The following is a 27,937-nucleotide window of genomic DNA, read 5'->3' on the forward strand; positions in this document are numbered from 1 at the left end:
GGAAATTGTTTGAGTCATTAACCATTAACATTCCAGTCTCTCACAGTCAAGAATAAATGTTCTTACATTGTAATATTGGATGAGTTGAAAGGTGATAAATTATTTATTTACACAACATGGGTTATGAACAATTCAAATTTAATTCAGTTGGAGCAGTGGAGCACTTCCAGCAGCCAAGCCAAAGATCTTTCTAAAAATTCTCAATTATGGAAAAGTTCAGTTGGTTTATTAAAAATACACAGTGTGAGTGGAATCAGCTAAATTTTGCAGTAGTAATTTCCCTAGCTTACTTGAGTCTTGGGAGAGCAGAGAGATATTTTGTCTTTAAACTTGCAGCTTTTCATAAACTATCATTTTGTTCATACATTGCAAGATAAAGTAATTTTTGGTGTTCTTTAACACGTTATCTCCTTTAACACATTATCTCCTGTCCAGAAAACAGATGTTGGCTTCACTTAGAAGAATTTCTTAATTACCTCTAAAGTATTTGTTTCTGCTTGACTTCTTGTTTTGTTTATTTTGATAATGGGAGAACAGACCCAGAGAATTATCCAAAGAAAGAACAAAGCAATCAGTGCTAAAGTCGCTGTTAAATAATCATTTCAGTTTTACTCTCATGAATCCTAATACTTTCTGTTTCCTTTCCCCAGTGCTGCAGTACACGGAGCAGAGATAGCAGAGCTGCTCACAGCTCTGAGAGAATTGTCACACACAGTTTAGGTCCTTCTTCTCCCTGAGTGTCACATTTCGAGCAGGTCAGGGACTCCTCTGAGGTACTGAGCTGTTACAGCTGTACCTGGATTATACAGAATGCCCTGTTGTGGCATTCTGTGTATCCCTAGGCAGCAAGTTAGCATGGAAGCCCAAGCTTTTATTCATTTTAAATGTGGGAAAAAAAACCCCAGTGCGTTGAAGGCTTTGTAGTTAGGAGCCTCTGATGCTGGCAGCAACTGTGTTCTCTTTCTGAGCCTTAATTTGAAACAAATGAAGGAATGAGTAGTAGTTAATTTCTGCAAATTTTAACAGTAACAAGCTGTACAGTCTTTTATGGATAGGTTTCCAAATGCTACTTGCTGCACTTCTCCTCCTCCATCAATTTTTTGGTTCCAACACTGCTGCCAGGAGGCTTTGAGGAGATGTATCTGTTTTCTTATTTAGTTTGGTAAGCCTGTGAATGACGCACGTTCACTTGTACAGGAGGAGGAGGTCTGAACACTCCCAAAAGAAGCCTGCAGGCACTGGAAGTAGACTGGGAATTCTTGCGTGAAGAACATGAAACGACTGGATGATAATGACAGATGTGGAATGCAGTAATTTTAACATAAAGAGGGGAAAAAATTATAAGGCTACCTAAAAATGTATAGAATGAGGTCTCTGTTTTCTGAGTTTCAAATGTCCCTGGCATATTTTGTGAGTTGCAGCTGTGTCAACAATGCTGAACAAAACTTCAAGGAAGCCAGAAAAAGAAGAAAGAATGAACCTATGACATCCAGCAGCACACTTTATATGTAAAATTAAGTGGATGTACAGCTGCTTACATTGTAATACTTGATTTGTTGAAAAGTGGTAAAATGTTTTTGACTGGTGTAGTCCAGGGCAAATCCTGTAGTCCTGACAGAAAAAAACATTCTCCATGGAAAACTGTAAATGTCTGACAGTCTCAGCTACATCTGTGAACCATGACCCAGGATATTAGTTTGAAAGGCAAGTGAATTCCTGTTAAACTAACTATCAAGCAAGATGAGAGATAATTTGATCCAGTACAATCTGCTGGTGTGTATATAAACTGCAATCCTTTATTTTATTTTTTTTCAAACTTCTTAATTTTATTTATTTTATTTCAATTCTTCAAGTAATGTATTTGTGGCAGCAAAGAAGATCTATAGCATGAGTAGAGCTCAAGCTCTGCCTCCACAGAAAATGCATTATTTGGAATTCTGGCTTCGGGGGAGTGGTGCCTCATACCTCAACTGAAATTTTTTTCAGTTTCATTTAGATGCAGAAGACATGTTGCCTGGCTCATCACAGTAGACAGTCTTCTTGAGAATATTTGTTGGCAGTTCTTTGAGAGTCTGAGGGAGAACTACTGCTTATAAAAGCAGCTTTTTTTCAATAGGCATGAAGTATGCTCAGCCCTGGAAAAAAGTGATTTTAAAAGCCCAAATATTTTTTATTGCCCCTAAGTCATGCACTCCACATTGGTTTAGAGCAATGAATGGCAGTGCATGTGCTAGTCAGTTTCCTCCAAACTGACTGAAATGAGAGTAGGATCAGTGTTTGAAGAGTTGGATATTTGCTCAGGTGTATCTGTTAAGGGTCTCTACTCAGCTTCTGCAAGTGAGGTCAGCATTTTACTCTGTGAAGTATTTCATGTTCCTGAAGTCTCAGTATTTAAGGGCTAACTTGGACATAATTATCAGTCCCAACAAACCATGAGCCAGCCTTATGATGATACTAGCAAGATTAAGAAACCCTAACAAACTTGTAAATTTTTCAGCATTTCTTACATGATACTTGCCAGGAATAACAGCCTCTACAGTCAAGACCCGTTCAGGTCAATGAGAACTTTGATATTAAAAGCCATAAGAATGATCTAATAGTTGAAGTAACTTTGACAAATTGAAAAAGTGCAGTGCTGCATGAGTTTGAGAAGGCTCTTTTCCATTACTGTGAGTGATTAAGATATGGTGTTACTTAAGATTAATTGAATGATGAGCTTCCTAAGAGATATTCTCAAGGAACTAGCAATCAATCTTTCTCTGTCCTCATCCTGTACTTTTAATTTGTTGTATTACATAGTTGCTTTTAAGTATAATCTCTTAGTTTTATTATGGTTTTTTTGGGATCTCACATCTTTACTGATGAAGCAAAAGAATGAAGAAACAGAAGTGTCCAGTTCTTTCTGGAGACTTTCAAGTCATCTTCAGAAATGGTTCATCAACTTTCTTTGGTTTCTAGATACAGTTGTCATTTTCATTTGTAGAACTCTAAGCTTAGGTCAGTTTCCTTTTGACTAATGTTAGCCTTTACTGATTAACTTGAAATTGAGTTCTGCCCATCTGCTGACCTGCAGATGTGTACTAACAACAATAAATTCCTTTTCCCAAGAAGCAGCCTGCCTGGGTTCCTAGTAGCAAATGATGGTGCCCAAATGAACTGGACTTGCATAATTTTTTAATTTAGACTAAAGCCACAGGTTAATGCAGTGTTTGGGGGAGGGGGTCCTCTCATTGCTGGTTACAAAGATTTTGTCTCTTGCAAGGACAGTTTCATGAATCCTGTTTCCTGCTGCTCTGGAGCTGGAAGAATGGACAGTACTTAATATGCCTCTGCATAGATTGCATTCACGTACCAGTCCAAGCACCAGGACAGCTTTGCTAGCACAAGAAATGTCTGTGGAACAGCTGAAGGCATGGAATCACTTCCAGAGAACCAGCAGAGCCGCTGTTAAGGGGCAGTAAGCTGATCCAGTATTCACAGGCAGAGCAGATGTTCCTTGCTTGGTAGTGTTATAAATGGGATGGGATCCTGGGGCAGCACAGCTACAGCACACTGTTACCCCTACAAGAGTGCAAGGTGCCCAGCTTGGAAGGTGTTTGTCATCATCACGCACCACTGTCAGGGACACCTGTCTGGAGTGCAGAAGGATAAATCTCCCATCAGGAATTGACAGCTCTGTGCTGTGTTTTTGGCATGAGCCAATTACAGAGCTCATGAACTGATTTACTTTCTTACTGAGACTAAACAGAGTCAAAGGATTTCCCACTGATGAATTTTATGCATGAATAATCTTCTTCCTGCCTGTAGGAGGAGAATAGGAAGGAAAGCAGTATCCCTGCAGCAGTAATCTTCTGCTTATTTGCAGCTCTCATAAACTGCTCCTGTGTCTGATGAAGGAGTGGTTGATACACAGGAGCTCCAAACAAGGATCTGGATTGCAGAAAGGTGATCTCTGATACATCCATTTTTGCCAGTTTCCATGGTCTTTGGGCCTGTTATTGCTCAGCCATGCATTATGTGGCTAGTCAATAACAACAGTGAAAAAGGAAAAAAACAAAAGGATTTTACATGCTTGTTGAAAAACGTTGGGGTAGAATTCTGTAATGTAAGAAGAAGCCTCTCCAAGCAGTGCTGGGCTTGTTTCTCACTTAATTTGCAATTCTTTTTAATGTTTTTAAACACGCCTTTCAATTCATGCTCTTGAATTTGGGTGCAATTCTAGGGAGAGATGCTTGAAATTAAATTGTTGGCTCTCTGTGCTCTGTGGTAACTCTAACCCTCGACTAGGCAGCAGAGAAATGCAACTGGGGTGCAGAGAGCTGCTGTTCAAAAGCCTCAGCACAGGAGTGCATCTCGGGATGCGTCACTTCTCCTGTGATTGGACTTGTCCTCCTGAGAAATGCCCTGCTGGCTTTGCTGCTGAGCAGGACCTCAGCTCTCAGTGGGCAGACTGATACCTCCTCAGTCATGGTGATTATCTGAACTGTTCTGATCCGGATCTGTTCCTTGGCATCTTCCCTGCTTCACTTCTCCAGCAGCAGAGAGCAGGGAGGTGGTGCCTCCCTACTTTCTTCAAGTAACGAAGAACTGTTTTTTTCCTTCCCAAGATCGGGGAGAGCCACTATGTTACAACTGGATAAGTGTATCCAGCCACACCCTGGTGGAGCAGAGTAGGAGGTGTTGGGAGCCTGAGTGTAACTAAGAAAAACTCATGTTTCCGTCTCTCTTCACTGACACAGGGTAGGGGGAGCTTGAAGAAAAGTGCAGCAGCAAAAAAAAATACTCAGGTCTTCTTGTGCTTCCTCCCCCTCCACACACACCTTCTCCCTTCCCATCATCTCTGCTGGGCATTGTGATTTGTCCTAAGATGAGAACACCTAGGGAGAAATGTCCTAAGAAAAGAATGCAGGAGGAACTGTGTGGTTGCTTGCATAATCACAGAATCCCAGAAACAATTAGGTTGGAAAAGATCTCAGGGATCATCGGATCTAATCTGCAACTGAGCACCAATGCGTCAGTCAGACCACAGCACTGCATCCAGTCTTTCCTTAAACACCTCCAAAGACGGTGACTCCCTGAGCAGTTCATTCCAATGTCTAATCATCCTTTCTGTGAAGAAATTCTTCCTAATGTCCAACCTAAACCTCCTCTGGCACAGCTTCAGACACTGTCCTCTTGGGAGAAGAGGCCAGTGCCCACCTGGCTACACCCTCCTGCCAGGGAGCTGAATGCATTCCAGGCATGGGGGAAGCTGGGATTATTGCTGCTGACTGTGGTACATATCAGCCTGCAAAGGGGTGTAAAATGCTGCTGCAGGTTGGGCCACCTGGGCACTCCTCCAGTTCCTACCTGGTGTTCTTAGCTCAGGACAAATGAAAATGCCCATCAGTGACAATCACAAAGGAGAGAGAAGTGTGTGTGGACAGTGCACACCAAGACCCTGGTGGGTGTGGTTGTCACCACCACAAAGGGCCAATTGTTTTTCTTTGAAACTCTCAATTTTTAAGTGGAGACATAAGGGATTGAGATGCTCATTGCATTTGACCAACTGTGTAGCAGCACCAGCTGCTCTGAGCCAGCCACCTGTCTACAGTGACAGTTGTGCTCCATCCTTTTCTGCAACACTTCATGTTCCCCTTCTGAAGGACAGGTTTAACAGCAGAATTTGATGGGTTTAGTGCTACACAGCCCTGGCAGGTAGGACCTGTGGAAGTTTTGTATTCTGTTAATGTAACAAAACTTCTGTATTGTCTTATTTACCAGTAATCTGATTCATCAGGAATAAAGGCAGCCTTCAGTTTATGATTAGAGTCATGATCAGTAACCCACAAAACAGGACAGGCTTTTTCTGGTCCATGGTGCTGAGGCAAAGAACAAGCCTCAAAACCACCCAAACTGACATGTTAAAAACAAGCAGTGCCAATGGGATCTACAGGGAAGTCTGACTTACTCAGGATTGCAGTCAAGTACCATTTTCCAGTGAACTGGCAGAATCATAGCAGCAGTTGTTCTGAGTCTGACCACACTGTCATTGTCAGTTGTGTTAGTGTGAAAAATCTGGGAAAATACACTCTCAAGACAATACGTGGTGCTGTTACAGCATCAAACAGACTGGATTAGGAACAGTACTTCTGAAACTAATCTAATTTATTGACCAAGTTTTCAGGAGATTTAAAACCATATATTTTTTATCTTTAAAAGAAGTGCACTTGACAGTGCTCACGAGGGAAGCAGACTCATGAGCTTCTGTGTCTGTGTACTTGGAGCTGTGCTAAAGGAGAGGCAGATCAATCAAACTGGAATAACACTAAGGGGAGGCAGACCCTGTTATTGTACCTGCTGCTCTTCCATGGTTTCAGGTGTTGTCATCATCTGAAAGAGAAAAACCTGACTGTGACATTGCATAGAAAGGTTCCTGAACAATGCCAGTCCCTGTCTTTGGCAGGAAAAGATCAAGCTTAGGGAATGAACTGAAATACCACGTGCTGCAGTAAGTATCATGAAATTACCAGTGTCTGCTGTCTTGCTGAACACAAATATGTTATCATTTTTTGCAGCATTTTGAGTCATTATAACTAATTCACAAGCTCCCTCTGCTGGGCTCCCAGCATAGGAGAGCAATGGCAAAGCTCCTGTGATGTTATTTGCAGACTGGCCCATTTTTTTCAGCTTATTTTGACACTTTGTACAGCATCAGAAATAGTGTATGATCAAATTCATGTAAGTGGCTTGTTAGAAGTGTAACAGAGAGAGATTTGATGTTTTAGATGCATAATAAAATGGTTTTATATGCATAGAAGATTTTTCCACAATAATGAAACTGTAGCTGTTACCTCCTGAAAGTGCTCATGCATCTATCAAAAGATCATGATACTTGGTTTCAGTAATGCCTTCTGTCACAGAAAAGAGCTCTAAGGAAATAAATACAGACCTGTTAAAAGAATTAAAAGCTTACAGCCGTCAAATACACTCCATACAGTATGCAGTTTGATGTGGCAGTGATTTTCAAAATGAGCCAAGGGGTTTGTACGAGCATTCAGAGGAATGAAAAAGTGCTGAAAATGTTACTCTAATCAGAACAGCTCACCCTGCTGCTTTCTGCCTAATCCTCAAGGTCAAGATTTCTGTCTACAGTTTTCAAAACACATGTGTGGGGCTTAGCACTGTCATAACCAATAACTGCAAAATCTCTTTTAGTAGATTAAAAGGAGTTGTGAAATTATTGACTTCCAACTAAACAATCTCAGGGTGAGATTGCTAACAAAAAGCAGAATGATGCTCTGTGATTGCTGTAGACATAGCACTTCCTGGCTGCCTTTAAACAGGGATTTACTGAAAAGAAGGCATGCCTTAAATAATTCTCAAAAGTGTGGAGTGCCTTTATGGGAAGAGGCATATTGTCTGCAGTGGCACCAGAGAAAAATGGAGAGACTTTATGAACAATCACAGTGGCTTTTTTTACTGCAAGTCAGGCTCCTAGACACAGACAGTGGTACAAATAGAAAGTATTTAAGTGCTGCTCATGTGTTGTGCTTAAAGTATCGGGTATATGGGAATGTAGCTTTCACCAGTGTGAGTGGAGCAATTATTTGGCAGCACTCAGCATCACTGGACAATGATGTTAAACAGAAAATAAAGAACTCCAGCGACCAACTGATAAAGAAATTGCAGGGAAAACGTGGAATGCATGTATTCCAAACTTCAGTCTAGTGAGCAGACTAAAATAAACATTTCTAACATCAACTGAGACAAAATCACTGCTTTTGACTAAAGTGGGCAGGCCACCTCTACTTAACCAGGAAAAGGCACATGCATGATGTGTGTGTCCGATAAATAGTTGAAAGATTAAGAGGGCATGTAGTGACAGGACAACAGGGAAGGGCTTTAGACTGAAAGAAGGCAACTTACATCTAAATATTGGGAAGAAATTCCTTACTGTGAGGGTAGTGATTCACTGAAACAAGTTGTTTCACAAATTGTTGTGGAGAAGTTGTTCAGTGCCGTGGTGGACGGGGCTTTGAGCAACCTGGTCTAGTAGAACGTGTCCCTACCCATGGTGGTGGACTTGGAACTAAATGGTCTTTAAGGTGCCTTCAACCCAAACCATCTGTGGTAGAACAGGTTGTGATGTCTTCAAGAATACAAAAATAAATTAGGTGAAATTTTAAAGCACTAGCAATATATCTCTTAGTGTTATTAGTCTTCCATTCAAGCACTGACATGATAAAGAATAATTTTACTCATGCTCGTATTAAGTGGCATTCAAGAATTTTCTCCAAACATGTATCTTATCTCAAGTATGATTTTTTTTTTTCTAGGTAGCATATTCTCATATTGGCTTTATTCTGCATCAAAGCATCTGATGGCTCTAGAGGACGTGGTATCAATATACGATTTATCCCTTCAAAGTCTGAGGATGATCAGTCTGTTTCTTTTCTGTCTGTTTAATTACTTTCTGAAGTAATTAAACATTACTTCAGTAATTCCCAGGGGCAAGGAGGCATTGCGACTACACTGAAATGAAAATGAAGTTTGCAAGACCACAGTTGCACTGTCTGTGGTTATGGTTAATGTATTTTATGATTGTTTTGGCCATAAGATTTAGCTGATTTTTTTAAAGATACTGTGAGGGAGCATACAGAGACAAGCCACAGGTTTTTTGGTTTTTTGGTTTCTTTTTTTGTTTGTTTGTTTTGGTTTGGGTTTTTGTTTGTTTGTTTGTTTTTTGGTGGTTGGTTTTTGGTTTGTTTTTTTTTTTTTTTTTTTTTTTTTGGTAAGGTGATGGAAATCTAAAGATTTTAACACAAAACTGGTTGAAATAAAATGTGTCAAACCAATGGATAGCTTAAATGTGATTGCTGATTATTCAGCCTTTGGCAGGCCACTAATAGTGATGGTAAGTGAGAGTTGCTGTTCCAGTCAACCATTTCCCAGAATAAGGAGCAAATGCAAACCCTTCATACTTAAATGTTTTGGGAAACAGGCAGCAACCTCACAATGACTGTGACTTGAGTGACTTGGTAAAAGGTATTTGTAGTCAACATAAAGATTTATTTATTTAGCTGTTAGTTAGGACACATCTACCTGGTGTAAGCCCACAGATCAGTCCAAGAGGCCAGAAATAAGGCTGTTTTCAAGATACACAGGTCATTTTCTTTCCCGTTTTCTTTGGTCATGTGGAATTGGATCAGGTGGGTTGATTTCTACCATTGATTCATGCTTTTAAAAACCGTTTTTCATCTGTCTTTGCATATGGGCTGCTTTTGCATTCTGAAAAAGAGGTGACATTCATTAGCATATTTCATTATGCCAGCCAAAAGGGTATACTTACACTTAGTCTATACTATACGAATGTATAGACTTAGGTATTCATAGTGCTCAAGTGTTTTGTCTTTTTACACTTACTTTATATTAAAAAACAGTGAATGGTGCATTCTTATCTAGCTGATACTTCTTTATGCAGCACTGTGGAAGGCTGGATTTAGATAGAAGTTTATATCCATTTAAAATACACACGCAGTCAGCATTCTAAAACAGTCATTAGTTCAATTTAAAAATTAAATGTGCTGAACATAAAAATAAGCTTAGCAAAGCATGGTTTATATTGAAGGCTAGTTGATAATATTAAGTGAATGAATCATTACATACAGAAGATGAACTGATTGAGATTCTTCTAACCCACATGCTTTTCAGAATTACAATTAGAAGAACCTATCCTTCACATTTATTTTTAAGGGATGATCTTATTAATGCTTTTACAAGGTATGGAATTCAGAGGAGTAGGTCCCAAATTTCAAGACAGTGAAATGAGTGCTCTGGAGAGAATTCAGTGTTTCTCACCGAGTCCTTGCTCTCCTCATTTGCTAAGATTCAAACCATCTCTTTGAATTCTGTGAAGCTAAGACAATTAATTTAAAAATGACTGGAAATGAGTGAGGTCTCCAGATGTTAATGGCTTATTTAATTCTACTGCAGTGACATTAACACTAATCAAGATGAGAACTAGGTTGTTCTCCAGGTTGTACAAATACCAGAGTCATTTGGAGCAGCTGTAATAAAATCCCTTGTTATCATGGAGCAAGGTGAGACACACAAATAAGGTCTTTCAGCCATTATTTTTCAGTCAAGTTTTAAGTGACATTAATTATCTGTAGTATCTTTTACAGTCTAAATGAGAAAATATAGTTTATAACAGATGTTGTCTCCATATTAAACCTATCAGTATTTTTAAACTTGAGGAAGTAATTGTCAATCCTATGATAATACAAATTATAGCAAACCCAAATGTGTTCAGAAACATTTCAAAGACATTAATTACTGATATTCTAGATATTTTTAGGATTGCTGTTTATCTTGTCAAGTCTATTTGTATAGCCTTTTCCTTTTATTTTTTTTTTTTTCTGTGTCATTTTTCCTTTTTGCTTTCTCAGTTCTCTTTTCACAAGTTGAAATATATTTCTTCAAAGTACTGCAGCTATATGGGCTTCCCCCCAGAGCTAAAACAGTACTTTGGCTAAATTATTTAATTGGCCTAGGTGTTGATCAGTAATGTCCAGGTGTGGCTGACACAGGACATTGCTGATGATTGCAGTTAATTGCATGTAATTAAGAGTTGTAGTTAAAACCTGTAAAACTGATCTCTCACTGAATGCTTTAGATCATTAACATGGAAAAGTTCCTGTCTGGTGAAATGTGTGATTTGTCAATCTTACTTCTGACACCTCTAAGAGTAAGGCATTAGTCATTTTTAGGGACTGCATTAACCCGTTTGTGATGCTAAAGTCCCACAAGCATAGCTAGCCTATCTTCATAGAAGCCTGTCTTGCACTTCATTTTTCTTAGCATTTTCTTGTATTACGAAAGTGATTCTTTTACTAAGAGGTTTCTGAACCCTCATATGTAGTAGTGAATTAATAACAATTTAGTAACTCTTCCTTGGTACCTTTTTTTTTTTAAATCTTGTCCGTAGAAAAATCTGTCTAGGGCGGTGTGTCCCAATAAAGCTTGTAACATTTTTTTCTTTCATCTTTTCCTTTGTCTTCTCCTAATGCATCTTCCCCCAGTCTGGAGGCTGCTGTTCTGCAGCTTGCCTGCTGCTTCTTGTCAGCTTCCATCAGACTGAAGGATTTCTGGGAAGGAAAGACTCTTACAGGGCCTCTTTTCACCTCATCTGTGCAGCTAAAGATTTGACATTCACTTCCTGAGACAGGATGAAACTCTGGTTTTGAGAAACATTATGCAAATCAACTGTGTTATGTAAGGAACTCCTAATAATGATGTACATTACAGCATATTTATAAGATTAAAGGCAGTACTGCATCCTGTGCACTGGCTAAAAAGCCAGACTCCTGAAAAAAAGTCTTAAAAATGAAATAATTATAATAGACTTGATGTTTGTTTGATGCTTCTGTTTAGGTGCTGACTGCAGCACAAATTAAATCAATTTGCCTGGCCATACTAGAATCAGGAAAACAGTATTCAGTGAAGAAGAGGAAACCAGTACCACTGATGTATTCCTACTATGGAACAGAGTATCTTGGTGAGTAAAACGCACCAACACCTCTGAGAGTCTGCTGTGTGGAGATCCTGAGCTAGTAGGCACTTCAGGAATAAAATACATAAAATCTACAGTGTGGGATTTCTCCTGAACCAATTGGGATCATCCATCCTCCTCCTCCTCCTCATGGGCAGCTGAGTTGGAGCTCACCTGAAGGAGAGATGAAAGGCCACTGAGCAGGGCCCTGGTGCACTTCTCAAGGCACAGAATCACTGCAGAAAGTGTGAGATTGGTGCACAGTTCCCTGGCAGGGGAGCAAATAGAGCAATCACTGACTTGTGTGTTCCACAGACACTGACAAGTACAGAGAGTTCTTGCACTGAAATTTAGGTGTTACTTCACCGATACTGTCAGTCAGTAGCTGGAAATACCCATTTATGGCCCAGTTTCAATTTGCATTCAACAAATGCAAATATATGGCCCACATTCAGCAGTGTGTTAAGAAGAGTAACACCTTGAAACAGAATTCAGTTCAGGTGCAGTTCAACTTCATATAGTGAGTTTCAGTCGTATCAGAGTGAGAGCAGAAGGAATTCATACATATTTTTTGCAAAGCTAGAGGAACTAGAAATGACAGAAGTAGTGAAATACGGTGTTATGCATCTAGAAATCTTTTATTACAAGCACTATTCCACTATGCATGAAGAAGATAAAGGAGCCATGCTCTTGACAAGGACATCTGTCCCAAGGGAAAGTTGCAATGAGGTGCAGACAGGACCTAAACCCACTCTAATTCAGTTGTTTCTGTTTTTTTCAGGTGCAGCACATGGGCTTTCCTCAATCCTGCAGATGTTGCTCTCCTATTACGAGTACCTGCAGCCAGCAGATCAGGAGCTGGTGTGGCAGAGTGTGGATTTCCTGATGGACCAGGAGCAGAACAGCAACTGGCCCCCTGAGCTGGGGGAGACCATCGAGAGGGAGAACGAGCTGGTGCACTGGTGCCATGGAGCTCCAGGTTCTTTTCCCGTTGATGCTATGCACAGCCAGATACTGATCACTTTGCTTTTCCACATTAGGTGATTCCATCTTAGAGATAATCTCAGGTGAAATTCAACCAAAGTGAAAAAAACCCAAAAGACATAAAGAAGTTACACTTTGAGATGAGGAAATTCATTAATTGCTATTTTTCTTCCCCAAAGAAACCTGTATCCCATCACTGTTCTTGGGTAGTAACACACCTGTAGCTTACAAGAACACTTCAGCTACTCCAGTGTTTGTTAAATTCAGACCACAAGTCAGCTAAGCATTTCCGTAGGCACTTGAGTTGGTTATGTGTCATGTGCATTCCCATAAGGTTACTGTGAACTGAGCTGTGCAGTGCTCTGGTGAATTATGAATTATGATTAATTTATTTAAATCCCCTCTAAATATAAGCCAAATAGCTTTATTTTTAGCAGAAGTTAGTATGCATCACTGTGTATAACTAGAATAAAGCAGTGTATGCCTCATTGGGAAAAAATACAGCTTCTTTTTCTCATTTAGTAAAAGTTTGTGTCTGTTGCCAGTGTAAGACATTACCTTGCCCATCCTTGTGTTTTTGTCAGTGTAAGCAGGTGAGGTGAATGAGGATTTGGAGCCAATAGAAGACAATGCTAAGAGTTTAGTGTTTAAAGGCAAAAATGTGACTGCTCTTTTAAAATTATGAAAGTCTGTGAATATTGGAGTAAACCCTGAAATTCAATAATGCTTCAAAAAGATTGAAAGTGGTACTGTCACAGGGAGTGGATAATTACATTTACTGTGTGTTTTTAGCATAGCAGACACTCCCCCCTCGTGGAGCATTTAGAGGCTACACTGACATGTATAGAGCTTGAGCCTGCAGTTTTTTAGTGTGTTAATCTTTATTTTCTTAGGTGTTCTTCGAAACCCTTGGTGTGCTTATTACAAAAGACAATCTCACTGCTCTTTTCCTAGGCATTGCATATCTGTTTGCCAAAGCTTACCTGGTTTCCAAGAAGCCTCAATATCTGGACACTTGTATCCGCTGTGGAGAGCTCACCTGGCAGAAAGGCCTCCTGAAGAAGGGCCCTGGCATATGCCACGGGGTGGCTGGTAGTGCTTATGTGTTCCTGCTGCTGTACAGGCTCACTGGGAACTCCAAATACATATACAGGGCACAGAGGTGAGCATTCCTTTCTTCTGGATTTAGGTAATACCAAAAGTTTCAGGAACATTGATAAAGCAGAGTCTGTGATCACCACCCTCAGATGTAACCCGAGTGTTTAAGGTTCACAATCAATTCCGGCTGTGAGTTCTGGGGTGGGTGCACTCTGTGGGAACTCTGCAGTCTCCTTCCAGGCTGCCTGGGTTCTCCCAGGCTCCCTCCCTGCCCAGGAGCCTGGTTCCTACAGAGGGAACTGGGCTGGATGTGGAGGGGTCACATGCATCCAGGTCTCATCCTGATGTGATGGCAGAACCCAGACAAGCTGTCTACCCAAGTCCAGGGGTGGAGTAAAACATGACTTGTTAGGATTTTTTCAGAGCATTTAACACTATTCCATATTACTAGAAACGAAAAGTAAGTATAGGATGTGGTGTGCAGTTATTTTATATTTTTTAAATTTATCATTCTCAACTTTAGCTTAGCTAGTGGGGTTAATTCTATTTTGTCTGACTGCAAGCACATGTGGTCCAGTGAAAATTCTGTCGTGGTGCTGCAATTATCTTGAACTATGTATCTCTAGTTTACTGTACTTGTTTAAAAACATACTATTCCATGTTTGGTACTGTTTTCCTTACAGCACAGAATAACAAGGGGAAGTGGTATAGTAATTAAGATGACTGATTTTCAGTCTTTTGCTTATTTTTTTAATTTGTGTAGCTGTTTCAGCATTACACAGTTTGTTACATTGATTTGAAACATTGCTTGCATCCTAAAAGTTATCAAAAAGTATTTGTTTAATGATACGTCTTACAGAAATCAGAAAAAAAATACAGCTCTTAAACAAACATAATGCACACACAGATTGCAAAGGTTTGTCTCTTCTGGATCTAATGAACCTCAGTTTCTTGTGGAAATTGGATAGTGTAGAATTTGCAGAAAAGGTTAAATACTGATCATTCTACTTTCTTTAATTATAGAGTGTTATTAAAATGATACTTCCAAACAACAAGTAGACAGAGAGAAACATAAAATAATAACAAACTTTTTTTTTCTCTCTTAGGTTTGCAGAGTTCTTATTTACAGAAGAATTTAAGTCTGGTTCCCGGGCACTAGAAAGTGTATACAGTCTGTATGAAGGTTTTTCAGGAACTGTGTGTTTCCTGACTGACTTGCTGCAACCCAGCCAAGCCGAGTTTCCTCTCTTCAGTGTCTTTGTCTAAAGACTGATGTTCTCCAGGGCCACATCCTGGAGATAGTGGGAGAGGGCACCTGCAGTTCCACTTACCTTTCAAGACAGGCTATGTACAAAACGAGCCAGGGTACCACTAATGCTAGCCTTAATGTAGCTGGGAGTCAGATCAAAAACAACACACGCTGGGGCTTGGGGGGTGGGGAAGTGTGTGGTCAAAATAAATGGGTCAGTGGGAAAAAAATGGGGGAGCTGATTGAATCTGATATCGTAGATATTTATCTAATTATTCAAGTGAGAGAGAAAGGGGCATTATCAAATTTTAATTTGGTGAAAAAAAGGCAAGCTAGAATTGCAGGGACATGCAAAGAAGAAACAGTGATGCACCCAGTAGGTTTTAAAAAGAATCCTGCAAAAACAATTCGTGGAGCAAAACTAATTGGGGAGGGTGTTATAGACATGTCACTGCACTGCACAAAGGCAAAATCTGGGATTTTTTAACCTAAACCACATCTGCTAGTTTTAGTAACATGTATTAGGAAAATCTGTTTCTTTGAGCTCTTTGATCCTCATATAATGGCAGTTCTCTAGATAGCTGTGTGTTCAGAGTGCAGTTTCACAGTTCATTTCAGCAAGTGGGGTCTCGTGTGTAAATGATCATTGAATTGGACCCTTCCTTTTAGAGCTCAGTCTGTGGCAAGGAGCTGGTCTCCTTTCTGATCTACTGTAACTGTGTCATGCCTTGTCAGTATTTTCCCAGTCACCTGGAAGATGGGTGGAGCCATGGAGAAGACTTGGATGGAAAAGTTCTGTAGCAAAGATACAGCAGGCAGATGCTTTCTTCATGATGCAGCATTGCTAGATAAGTATTGTTCAGTGATACAAAGCTTCCTTTAAAAATTAATTACTTATAGCAGCATTTCTGAACAGTACCCTAAGTTTTTCAGATGATGGAAAACCTATTTTCCTTGATGAATTCTTCACTACAAACCCTTCAAAGTTAATACAATCCTGGGGTGGCATACCAATCCTCAGAAAAAAACTGATAACAAAACTCAAAATTGCTTTTTTTCCTAGTTAGCATGATAATGTATATGCCCAAATGTTTTTTAGCTAGAAAATAATTTAGATAGAAATAAATGGGTTGCTCAATGCTAGTTGCACTAGCACATATAGTTGCAAATATATGGTGTTTTGTATGTACTGTAGATATGATGACATGGTACTTGAAAGCTAAAGAAAACACTAACATAGATTTGTACTAAAAAATAGAAAATTAATATCTGTATTTAAAATCTATTTACTATTTATTTATTTTTATTTATATGGGAATAATATCTGTAAAGACAAATCAGGAAGACCAGTATGTCTAAAACTGAAGTTAGAGAGAAAAAGCTGCTGTACATGCACTGCCAAACAATGCAGTCCCTCTTCCTGCATTCTCAGCTGGAGGAGATTACAATTTCTTTATTTTTAATGCCTAATGGATTAAAGTTCCCATTTCATTTTAGTGGGCTTTGATCAGGCTATAGGATGGAGCTGGATCTTGAAATCCTTCCACATTTTAATATAATAATCCCTTCCTGCTCTTGCCGCTGTTATTTTAATGAGATGGCTTACATTATTATGAGCTTATGAGCTGCAGATAAGGATTTCTGTTACTCTGTCTTGCACTGTGCAGCTCTAATTAATTACTTAATCATAGAAATAACCATATTTCACTGGTGAGTAAAGCAATGCAGTTCTGTATCAGTTTGTCAAGAGTTCAGGTATCTTTTAGTGAATGGTAATGTTAAAATGTCAATATACATTTGTTATGTGTTTATTAAAGCACATAAGTTAAAAGGCTATATGGTCTTTTAAGAAAGCCACTAATGTTACTTACTTGGTTACTCTGAGCAGTGACATGTGTGCACACAGAGGGATGAATTCCATTGGGAGGATGTACACATGAGGCTGAATCAAAAAGTCAGTGGATATGGGAGTGTGCTCTGCCCAGCACTGTGGAAATGCTCCTGTTAGATCAGAGCAGAGCCAACTGACAGTAGTGAAGATCCCAAATCCATTAGGATTTTTTACCTAGTTGGTTCCTGTAACACATTTGGCTCCTAAATTACATAACTGGAGTCTTCTTAAGGAAAAGTTTAAGGAAGGTAAAACTTAGCCTATCCACTTCTTCTAAATGTGATTCTTCACAAATACCAGGAAATAAACATTGAGCTCAGTGTCAGTTTTCTAGTGGTTTTTCCTGTGTGTCTCTCTTTGTAGAATTTCTTCCAATTCACATTCAGAGGAGACACTGATCTTTTCTGTGTTGTGATCAACAGCACACTCAAAACAGGTCTCCTGTCCCCACAACCATTCTCTGTATATGAAGTCATATGTTTTGGAGAGACAAAAGAGTTGAGTAAGAGTCAGTCCATTCAACAATGAGAAAACTCATGGAACCACCCAGTTTTTGAAATCTAGGTCCCAAACATCTCTGGAGGTTACGTGAGTTCAGCACTGACTCTGGCAAGGGCAGCACATGAACATCCAGTCTCATGGGATAAATCTGGTAAAAATCTTGGAACATATTTGTTCGTCTCTTTCATCAGACATGGCAGTTTGAGCTCACTCTCAGGATTTGTGGCTTTTCTTACCTGACCTGGCTGGGTTAAGGTGGCTTCTAGATGTGCTGCAGTCACAGCTTCTGAACACAGTGCAAATACATCCCAGGGCTCTTTGGAAAATGCGACTCATTAAATGAGCAGGGGTTTTTCATCTTTCCCCTCTTTATTGTCTTATCTGATTTTCTGTCTGTACTATATATGCTGTTACAAACGTGCTGTTGCAATCTTTATTTGTTGCTTTTAAGACATTGACAGAACAGTAACCTGAGTAGAGTTGTCAGCACTTTCCAGTGTAATAAAAAGCAAGGTCCTCTGTGTACCCTTCTTCCTGCTTTGAGAAATCAACCTTGCAACCTTTGCTAGACATTCTCCATGGAATGCTGTCTCCCGCTCCCCAATTAGGCCCTTATGGACTGGAAAATGTATTCCTGAACAGATTCTGCCCTGGTGCTGTGACAAAAGACTGTGTTTTGGGAAACTCGAGAAGCCTCTTTCAGGGTGTAAAACACAGAACTTACATCATGTTTGCACATTAGTTTCTTGGTTGCGTTTAGTTTCTAAAGTGTAGGCAAATAGGAATTTAAGTGATATAATGGTGTTTCTTATTATGCTGTTAAAGCAAAGAGGATGCATTTTGTGGGTATTGGTGCTTATTTGTGATGTATCTGTGTTTGTGTGGTACTATTTGTGAGTAAAGCTGTAGATTACACATCAGTTTAAGGAGCTATATACTGTTAATGACTTCTAGCCTGCCATCCATAGATTACTGTCAGGGAATAGTTTTGAGGGAAGCTAGATCTGTAGTGTCCAGATTTATTGATTTCAGGATTCCTAGAACCAGATGCTGTAAGTTTTATCAGAAGTACAGTTCTAACAAATATATCTTTATTTTTAATTGCTACACACAACTTCTCATCATAATAGCATGTTTATTTTGTGCCACTGCTTTCAATATCTGCTTTGATTGCATCATTGTTGCCTTCAATTTCCCTGCCTTTGTTTCCCAACCTTTGAATGACTTGAGGAGGCTGAAGAAGCAGCCAAGGGCTTTTGTTCTTGAAAATAAGAGTGATTGACTTTGCTTAAGCAGGGTGTTCTACTAACTTGCATTACATTATTTTATGCTCCCAGATGGTCTCTTCTCTCTGGCTGTGCCATTTCCCACCTGCTAAGGAAAAATCATTATCCTTTATAACAACTGTCACTGGTGTTTTACTTCATTAATAAAACAGAGACTTTCTAGGGAGCATGGTCACTTCTCCATGCTTCAGTGTTTCAGTTCTGTCAGGACAATCCAAAGCAAGTGAAATGGCTAAACATTCCAAAATTCACTTTTAAGTAGTTCTGGGAAATATACATAAGGGAATGCAAGTAAAGGGATCACCTCTATTGCTACTCTGTCAAATTAAGTAATGCCACTTTGATGTTCTAATACTGATTATACATGGACATGGAAAGCATATGACAAGAATACTGATTGGTTTTTTAATACTGTGGAAATAAATGAACCATAGGTATCTGCTGTAGGGGCAATATGTGCAAATGGAAACTTTGATAAGCAGTCAAGTTTTTGTTTTTGTACTCATACAGTTTTCTGCGTAAACAGTCACAGCATCTGCCAACATATTGCGTGTTTTATGCCAACAGTGACCTATTTTAGTGTATGCATGCATTTTGAGATTATATCCTTGTTCTTTGGATCTCTGAAGTCTGCCAAGTAAATCTCAGGTGCGGTAATCTTCTACATACCTTGAATATTCACTGCCATGAGTGCATATTCTAATCTGTAGGAAGATTAGTATATCAGGAAAAAATTGCCTGTTTGATTTTCAAAGAGTAATCTTGCTCTGAAGAGCTAACACTTACTGGCTGGCAGCACAGCCTGGACTGCTCTGAGAAGACGTTTCAGTTTATATAAATATGTCTAATACTAAGTAGTAACAGCAGAAACTAAATTGAAAAGAAATGAGAAAATGACCAAAAATCCCACTGTGAGGGAACAACATACTTCAAAGCCATAAGCCAAAAATGCTCAGGGCCTACAGAATAATACAGCAATTTAGGGATGTGAATAGGCATTTTCCAAAGGAGCAGCACAGTGTTTCATTGCACAGGTAAGCACTGTGCAGGTTTCAGCTGCCTTGAACAGCACACCATTGCCATTATAGCAAAGTCATCAAATGTAAAAAACATTTGCCTGTGAAGGAGTTGTCTGTAGCTGAATCTACTGCCTACTCCTATCTTTTAATGGAACAGAAGTGATGTGCACTGTCCATGATAAGGCAGTTAAAAAAAAATACATTCAAGAAGCCAACAGCAACAACTTTTCAATCTGCCTTTGAATTATTAAACTTGGCTAATTTGTACTGTCACCGTTGGTCCTACACCCCGTGTATTGGAAATTCTACATCATGCTCTCAAAAAATTTATAAATAGCAATCTTCTTGAAAACACATAAGGCCATATTTATTTTTAATGCTTAGAAGGGGAGTCCCTTGACTTTGTTCATGGCATGACTCAAAGAGAAGATGGAGTCATTTAGGTCAAGTACAGCAATACCAACTAGAATGGCAGAAAATTAATGCAAAGCTTATTTTGCCAAGAGGTATAATGACATTTGAATACAAGAGATTTTATAGTGTACTGATATCCAGGAACAGCATTGTATGACTATGTAGAAGTCCTTAAGTCAGTTATATCCAGTAGGGAATGAAAACAGATTCTTGTCCAACATATATTTTATATCATATAGAAGAGGAAAGGCTGTCTGACCAGAAATTTAATTCTGCTTCTGTCTTCATTACCATGACCACGCAAGAGAGGATTTCCTTTAACAATGGTCTGAATTGGTCTCCTGCACTCATTTTAAGAGCCTGATAGGCCACCTGCTGATGTCCGTGGTGAACCTCTGCTAGAACGGCATGTAAGATAGCTCCTCCAACATAATGTGAAAGAGGGGTAAAACTATGTCATTCCAGACCCCAGGCCTACAAACTTTCTTTTACACGAGTCCCATGGAATTAGTAAGGCTTGTCTGCGTAGTATGAGGAAAGCACAGGTGTTTGCATATGCAGGGCCCTGTTTGATGGCAATTTATACACATTTTATCTCGAAATCTCTGCAATATACGTGAGTACCAATACAAAAAAAAAAAAAAAAGTACAGGGAACTTAAATGGCATTATTTAATGTCTAGTTTGTGTTGGTGACACTTGATTATTCAGTATATTCCAGTGTGTGATGTTCATTCCTTGAGTATGTGCCACACCCTAGATTGGTTTCTCAGTGTTACAGCCATTCACAGCCATGATGTGGTGATATTTAAAACCCAACTCCACTTGAGCCTGGATGCTGATCTGCCGCGCTGCGTCCGCAAAAGGCGCTACTCCCAGTCTGGGAGGAGGCTTGTGCCAGGTAGGAGCCGACACGCAGACCAAATGGCAGAAGGGGCACTGCCTGCGTTAGCTTCGGGCAATACCACCATAGGCTCCAAGCAGCACCTTGCAGGAGTCAGGCAACGGCAGAAGGAAAGGCAAGGCGAAGAAAAGAACGTCTTAAGCCGAGGTGCAGTCCAGAGAATTTATTCCTCCAGGGAGGCCAACCGAACAAAAGACCAAGTTCACAGGAGACAGCAACTTATATAGGGGGGGAGTGAAGAGCAGTTACATTGAATGAGGAAAGGCAGAAAGGGTAGGGCTAACATAATGCATGTCCCAGCTAGCAAATAGAAAATAAAATGAGGCGGGGTGTCTTCCCTTGGTCCAATCGCCTAATGTGTAGGAGAGAATATTCTAGAATAAAGGGTGGAATCATGAGGTGACGGACAGGGACTTAAGGAGGGGTTAACAGAATGATTAAGCAAAAAACAATGGTAACAGGGGTGGAGGAATATGACTGACAACTTGAACTTGGGGAGCAGGGAACCAATCAGGAGGGTGGCTGGAAACCCGGGGCTGAGCCAACACTTAGTTACAACGAGGGGAGGACTGGGAGAAACCATTAAAACCAAAATGGTTTAAATACCGCACTACAACATCTTCCTCCTTTTTTGTTTAATAAAACAAATTAAAATGAAGTAAACTCAACTCGGGGAAGGTACTCAGAGTTTGGGTATGTGTCTCCAAACCAATTTTGGCTTGTGGGGGCTTGATCTCTCAAGGAGTCATTGGGGTTTTGGGCTTCTTCATTGGATACTGGGAATACCACTGGAATGGTAAGATGGTTGATATTGACTGTGATGGTGACTCGCTTCTCGCTTGTTAAAACTCAACAATACTTGTAAATAATGCTAATTCCAACAATGACACATATTAAAATAAAAATGACAATCATAATTGTGCACACTATGGACCCAACCCGGCCTGTAAGTCCCATTTTCGCAAACAGGTTTCTCAACCAGTCGGAGGTTTCTTGTTTTATGTTTTCTATATATTCTGACATGCACTGTATAGTCAGTCTGGCGTTTTCAGCCCTTGCCGACAGATTCGTGCAGCACAGACCCTCGAACTCCTCACAATGATGGTTATGAAGGAGGAGTAAATAATCAATGGCTGCACAATTTTGGAGGGTTGCCTGTCTCGTTGTTTCCTCATCTGCAAGGAGGTCCGCTAAGGCAGTTGATGTTAAATTCGCCTGCTTAGGCACCCAGCACTCGAGATTTTCCAATTCCCCGAGGGCTTTTGCTGCCGCCACCCACAGCAAAATTACCGATACAGCAATGTTTTTTGACTTGGACCAATGAGTAATTTCGGCGTCACACTGTGAATTTAGTTGGTGGGTGTTTCTTCTAGGTCTGGCCACATTGTGTGTGACATTTTTCTGTTTCCAATTAAGAATTTGTGTGTGGCTGGGGGAAAGCAGGGTCAACTGACCAAAAGTACAGGGCCCTCCTGATAGATGATAGGGGATGCCTGCCCATGCTCACTCTCCACAAATAAAAAAGGTGTCTTTTGGGAGCACCCTGGGCTGACTGTAGAATGTTGAAGCTACCTTTACATGGACAATTGTGTCACACCAGGTTGAGGAGACGTATCGTGGATCAGCCTGGCGGACTTCTTGGAAGGTCGAGACCCAGGGTGGGGGTGGAATTGGAAGCAAAGGGAGGCATGGGAGGAACCGAGCAGGTCAAATTCTGGGGGTTCCTTATCTGTTTGATTTAATGCAGCTAATAACACCCTCCAAGTGACCTTGGGTTCCGGGCGATTAACAGGAGCAAATTCTGGGATAAGGGGTTTAAGGACGGGAAAAAAGGGTGAGGGGAAATTACTGGTCCATAATGGTATCCCCACGAGACAGGTGGCCAGAGGGTCAGCTGCAGAACTTGTTGCAAGGCAGAGGTGGTCTTGCCCCATAGCTTTGGCCAAGGTCCGCCAGACATTCGCACGAGGTTGAGGGATGACCCATGGGCGCACCAGGTGGGTAGAGAGGACCGTGAGAAGGGTCCACCAAAAACATACTCCCAGGAACTAAGAGTAAAGAAGAGATAGCATTAGATTTATTCAAGTGCACCAGGGTGCAGATGTAAAAAATAATCTAAAACAGTTGGCTCAGGTTCAACCCAGGGAACACCAGTTTTCACATTTACTTTACTCTTGTGCCTCCATGCTGCTTCCTCTACCTGTGCTGCTGTGTTGATCTTGGGGGTTCAACCTGGAAGGTATGGTCTCACCCACTTGGAAGGGACCCACCTCAGTCCCGTGGAGGCAGACACACAAGCATACCCACATCCCCACGTGACTAGGTTGAAGGGACCTTCCACCTTCCAGGTTTCTGGGTTTCTCACCAGCACAGGTGGTTTCACCTTCAGGTGTGCTTCTCGATGGTCTGAGAAGTGTCTCACCACTGGGGGGTTTAAATTTTCCTAGCTACAATTCAGGAAATTTATAGTAAATAAGGCCTTAGAGAGTCGGACCTGGGGGGATTCCACCTTCATTGCCCCTTTTTGATGTTCAAGGGTCCATTTGAGGCTCTGGTGGGCTCGCTCCACCATGGCTTGTCCCGTAGGAGAGTAAGGGGTGCCAGTTTTATGACTTACTCCCCACTACTGCAGGAAGCGCTGGAACTCCCTGGAGGTGCACCCTGGTCCGTTGTCCGATTTGATCTCCTTAGGCATGCCCAACACAGAGAAGGCCTGAATTAGATGGTTTTTAATGTCAGAGGTCTTCTCCCCTGTGTGGGCGGAGGCATAGATGACACCAGAAAAGGTATCAGTGGAGACATGCACAAACTTGAATTTACCGGAACTGGGAATATGCGTAACGTCACATTGCCATAGCTCACAGCTTTTGAGCCCTCTAGGGTTTGCGCCAGCAGAGATTGATGGTAATTGAAATGCCTGGCACTGTGGGCATGTGGCCACAATCGCCTTTGCTTGGTCCCTTGTCAATTGGAATTGACAGACTAAGCCTGGGGCATTCTGGTGGAATCTCTGGAGTGATACCTCCTCCTTGGGGCTTCCCGATTGATGGTCGGAATCGAGAAAGCAAAATGCGGGGCATCGTCCAGGTGTAGGGGAATTTGAAAGAAACAATCTTTAATATCTAACACTGCCAATTCCCAATTTTGGGGGAGCATTGTTGGGGAGGGCATCCCTGGTTGAAGAGACCCCATATCTTCTAATATATTATTAATTTGGCGGAAGTCGTGGAGGAGACGCCATTGATCCCGATTTGGCTTCTAAATGACAAACACTGGGGAGTTCCACGGTGAGGTGGACTCCACAATGTGTCCTTTCTTGAGCTACTCCTCTACGAGCTCCATGAGCGCCTTTAGCTTTTGCTTATTCAGCAGCCACTGCTCTACCCAAATAGGTGAATCGGATTTCCAAGCCAATTTGTGGGTAGGGCGCTCTTCAGTGACCGCATTACAGAAAACCTGGGGAGCTTTGGGTAAGTCAATTTTGGCTCCCCATTGGGATAAAACATCTCTTCCCCACAGGGGTACCGCATAATCTAAATCGAATGGGCATATAGACGCCAATTGCCCATCCGGCCCCATAATTTGCACAACGCTCTTTGACTGACTGGCCAATTGCATGCCCCCTATACCCTGAATACGACCAGCTGCGTTTTGCAGTTCCCAATGTGACGGCCATTCCCAAAAGGGAATGATCATCACATCTGCCCCCGTGTCCAACATTCCATCTACTTTGGTCGTCTGACCATCACAACTCATGTGGCAGGTGAGACGTGGCTTTTCCTGTCCCAAGGCTTGAGACCAGTTGACGCAAAATGACGGAGGTTGGTTATGCAAAGGAAGTGGTCTTTCACACTGCCAAAATTCAGACAAATCGACCGGGATGGCTTGGGCGATTGTTTGTCCCCTGGGGAGGAAAATTGGTGGGTGGATGAAATAGAATCCTACCGCAAAACTATCAGTTTTGGAAAGCAGCAACCCCAGAATGATGGTGATTTCCGAGAGTGTGAATTTTGTGTCCCCCACTACAACACACTTACTTGTGACCCGAAACCAGGTACCTGAGTCTTGGACCTTCACCGTGGTGAGACGGCACTGGCTGTCCCGGATGTCGAGGGGGTCTGCCTGTTGCAACCTGAAGGGTGAGATTACAGAGGAGGTAGTTAGGATTGGAAGCGTTTCCATGGGATGACAAGTCATGTCCGGTGAATGTGTAAAGTCCGGTAAAGGGCAGTTAGCGTGGGGTCCCCTCCCCAGTTCCCCTCTTTTGGATGTTAATGGTCCTGCCTTATTTATGTCCGAGCACAGGGAGGGGCTGCGCTTTGTATCTAGTTTTTTTGATTCAATCCCTCCTGTGAAGATGCCCATTTTCTCCAATACTCATGAAAAGAGTCTCGGAGCGGGCAGTCGAGCATCCAATGTTCAGGACTCCCACAAAGATGATATTGACCACCAGGGGGTGGCCTTCTTCCCATGGTGGGCGTGCTCTGGTGTGAGGAGTTGTTTGCAGCCATTACATCTTTGAAATGAGGTTCGGACTCTGCAAAAGAGACTCGCCGCGTTGACATCTTGGTGTTGGAGTCATCCTTGGGAACCACAGGGGCCTTTCGTTGACACACCTCTTCATTTGTTGAATTGTGGGGTGCGGATCTAGAGGCAGGCTGAGTATGGCTGCCTTAAACGCGGTATTAGCGTTGGTGGAAGCCATCTCGAGCAGCACCTCTAGTCTCGCTCCCTCGGCGTGCACCTGTAATTCTATTGAGCAACGTAGTCTTTCTACAAAAACAATAAATGGTTCCTCCAAACCTTGGTAAATTTTAGAGAAAGATGGCATTTGAAAGGTCGATCGCAAGGCTAGGAATGCCTGTTCTGCTGCTCTCGCACTCTCCTTGAGTGCCTGACGGGGGATCACTCTTGCTTGTGTGGCCCCGTCGGCCCAATCCCCTAGGCCACTTAAGTGGTCAGTGCTTATCATTTCACCTAAAGGAGTTGTGTCAGTTTGGGTATTCTCCCAGAGTTGTGGGAGAATATCCCATATGCCCTTTTTCCATGCCTCTTCCCAAACTAGAAATTCTGTTGGATTGAGAAGGCATGAAAAAAGCTTCCGCAAATCGGCGGGTACTACATTAGTTTCTAATAAAGAGGCCTGAAGGAGTCCCTGGAAATACTCACTTTCCAGGGAAAACTCCTTCTGCGCCTTGCACACTCCTTGATGATACTGTGAGAAAACGGCAACCACTGCGCTCTGGTTGGTCCCCCTGCCTCCCGATAGTATGTGACCAGAGCTGCAGTGATGATAGGAGCAGCTCCGGCATCTCAGTTCGCCGACTCCCCCTCCTCAGAGTCCAGAGCGTGGGAACTGGATTGGGGAGCGTGGGAACCGGAAGCCCAGGGGGAGGGATCAAGTGTGGGAGTCTGGGCAGGGTTAGGTGACAACAAAGGCTCCACCTTGGAGGTGTGACTGGAAGGAGGAACCTGAGGAGGGGTGGAGAGGTGGGGCGGGGTAATGGGTGGAGGGTTGGTATAAGAAGGGGTGGGGTTTGGGTAAGGATTAGGGGTGGAGAAAGGGTTGGCGGAAAGAAAAGGATTATGGGTAGAAGACAGGGCTGTGGCGGGAAAGGCCATGCGACTACCACCATTTTGGGCTCCCTGGGAGCCATTTTCTAAGTTGGAGCTCTCTGGAACTGCAAAATGAACTTGGGTTCTGGCAGCCGGGGATTTCGGGGTTGAGGAAAGATGGGGAAAGAAAGGATCTCCAAGAAACTGGCCGGGTCTCTTGAAGCAGGGGGACTGGAGACTTTGAGGAGAACCCGAGAGATGTAATGAGCTCGGCGCAGTGTCAGTGCGGGATGTTGCCCTCAAGGTCCCTTGCTTTTGGGGGAAAACCGGGGTGGGTTGGGAATCAGGGACACGAGGACAGGGCGAGTGTGTCACTGGGGGTGGTTTTCTCGCATTTTCTTTTGTTGTTTCAAGGCATTAACAATTTGGAAGCTCCAATACGTAAATTTAATTGCTTTCAATCCCCCTTTCTTTGCCTAATTCAACTAATTTGGCGCCTACTTGGTCTCAAAAGCCTATGCTTTGGATTAATTCTGGGGAGATCTCAGGAAAATGTGTGAACAACCATAAAACAAGTGCTTTCAACTCCCTCTTAATTTTTACATCCCTCCCCCCAAGGATCCCCACAACTTGGAGGTAAATTCTTTTCTGCTGGGACGAAAGCTTGGCACCCATCGTACCCAGCAATCCACCCCTTGACTAAAAATAAATAGAAACTTAAACCAAAATCTCCTAGGCACCAGCCTTAACCCCACTGGCTCCTGGACAAAACCAGTGGACCTGACGGGTGAAATGAGGGGGTTGAGAGAGGGGGACCATCCGAAGTTTGGGTGCTGGGGGTACTCATCACTCCGACCGGCGCCGGCAGGAGAAAAAGCCAAGGGATGGTCCTTACCCTGGATCCACTCCAGGGTGCAAGGAGGTAGGGATCCAATCCCCAGCTGGAGCGCCACCCTAAAATGGGTCTGCTCACGGCTCAGGGTAGTGAGGCATCCAGGGAACAAGTGCCGGATCTGAAGGAGACGGACGAAGCCTTTCCTCTGGTCAGTGACTCCAGCCAGTGACTCCGAGGTCCGGTGCTGTATCTCAGGCCCCACATTGTGCGCCAGACTGCCGCGCTGCGTCCGCAAAAGGCGCTACTCCCAGTCTGGGAGGAGGCTTGTGCCAGGTAGGAGCCGACACGCAGACCAAATGGCAGAAGGGGCACTGCCTGGGTTACCTTCCGGCAATACCACCATAGGCTCCAAGCAGCACCTTGCAGGAGTCAGGCAACGGCAGAAGGAAAGGCAAGGCGAAGAAAAGAACGTCTTAAGCCGAGGTGCAGTCCAGAGAATTTATTCCTCCAGGGAGGCCAACCGAACAAAAGACCAAGTTCACAGGAGACAGCAACTTATATAGGAGGGGAGTGAAGAGCAGTTACATTGAATGAGGAAAGGCAGAAAGGGTAGGGCTAACATAATGCATGTCCCAGCTAGCAAATAGAAAATAAAATGAGGCGGGGTG

The 27,937-nt window shown here is 42.1% G+C and overlaps 2 protein-coding genes across 2 annotated transcripts in view; one reads left to right on the forward strand and one right to left on the reverse strand.

The window, feature by feature from the left end:
* The window catches only part of LANCL3 (LanC like 3), a 36,482-nt gene extending 15,861 nt beyond the window's left edge, over positions 1 to 20,621 (forward strand). Inside the window, exons 2-5 of the mRNA XM_038137405.1 lie at positions 11,416 to 11,539; positions 12,315 to 12,512; positions 13,472 to 13,679; positions 14,722 to 20,621. Of these exons, the coding sequence (XP_037993333.1) occupies positions 11,416 to 11,539; positions 12,315 to 12,512; positions 13,472 to 13,679; positions 14,722 to 14,881 (690 nt within the window). The 3' untranslated portion in view covers positions 14,882 to 20,621. The remainder of the gene's footprint in view (positions 1 to 11,415; positions 11,540 to 12,314; positions 12,513 to 13,471; positions 13,680 to 14,721) is intronic.
* A 5,570-nt stretch (positions 20,622 to 26,191) lies between these two features.
* Positions 26,192 to 26,500, reverse strand: LOC119703726 (anti-sigma-I factor RsgI2-like). Its single transcript, XM_038143954.1, has one exon. The coding sequence runs from the start codon at positions 26,498 to 26,500 to the stop codon at positions 26,192 to 26,194; it is 309 nt and encodes a 102-aa protein (XP_037999882.1).
* Between the last annotated feature and the right edge of the window lie 1,437 nt (positions 26,501 to 27,937).

This window comes from Motacilla alba, chromosome 1 (assembly GCF_015832195.1).
Source record: "Motacilla alba alba isolate MOTALB_02 chromosome 1, Motacilla_alba_V1.0_pri, whole genome shotgun sequence".
Taxonomy (NCBI): domain Eukaryota; kingdom Metazoa; phylum Chordata; class Aves; order Passeriformes; family Motacillidae; genus Motacilla; species Motacilla alba.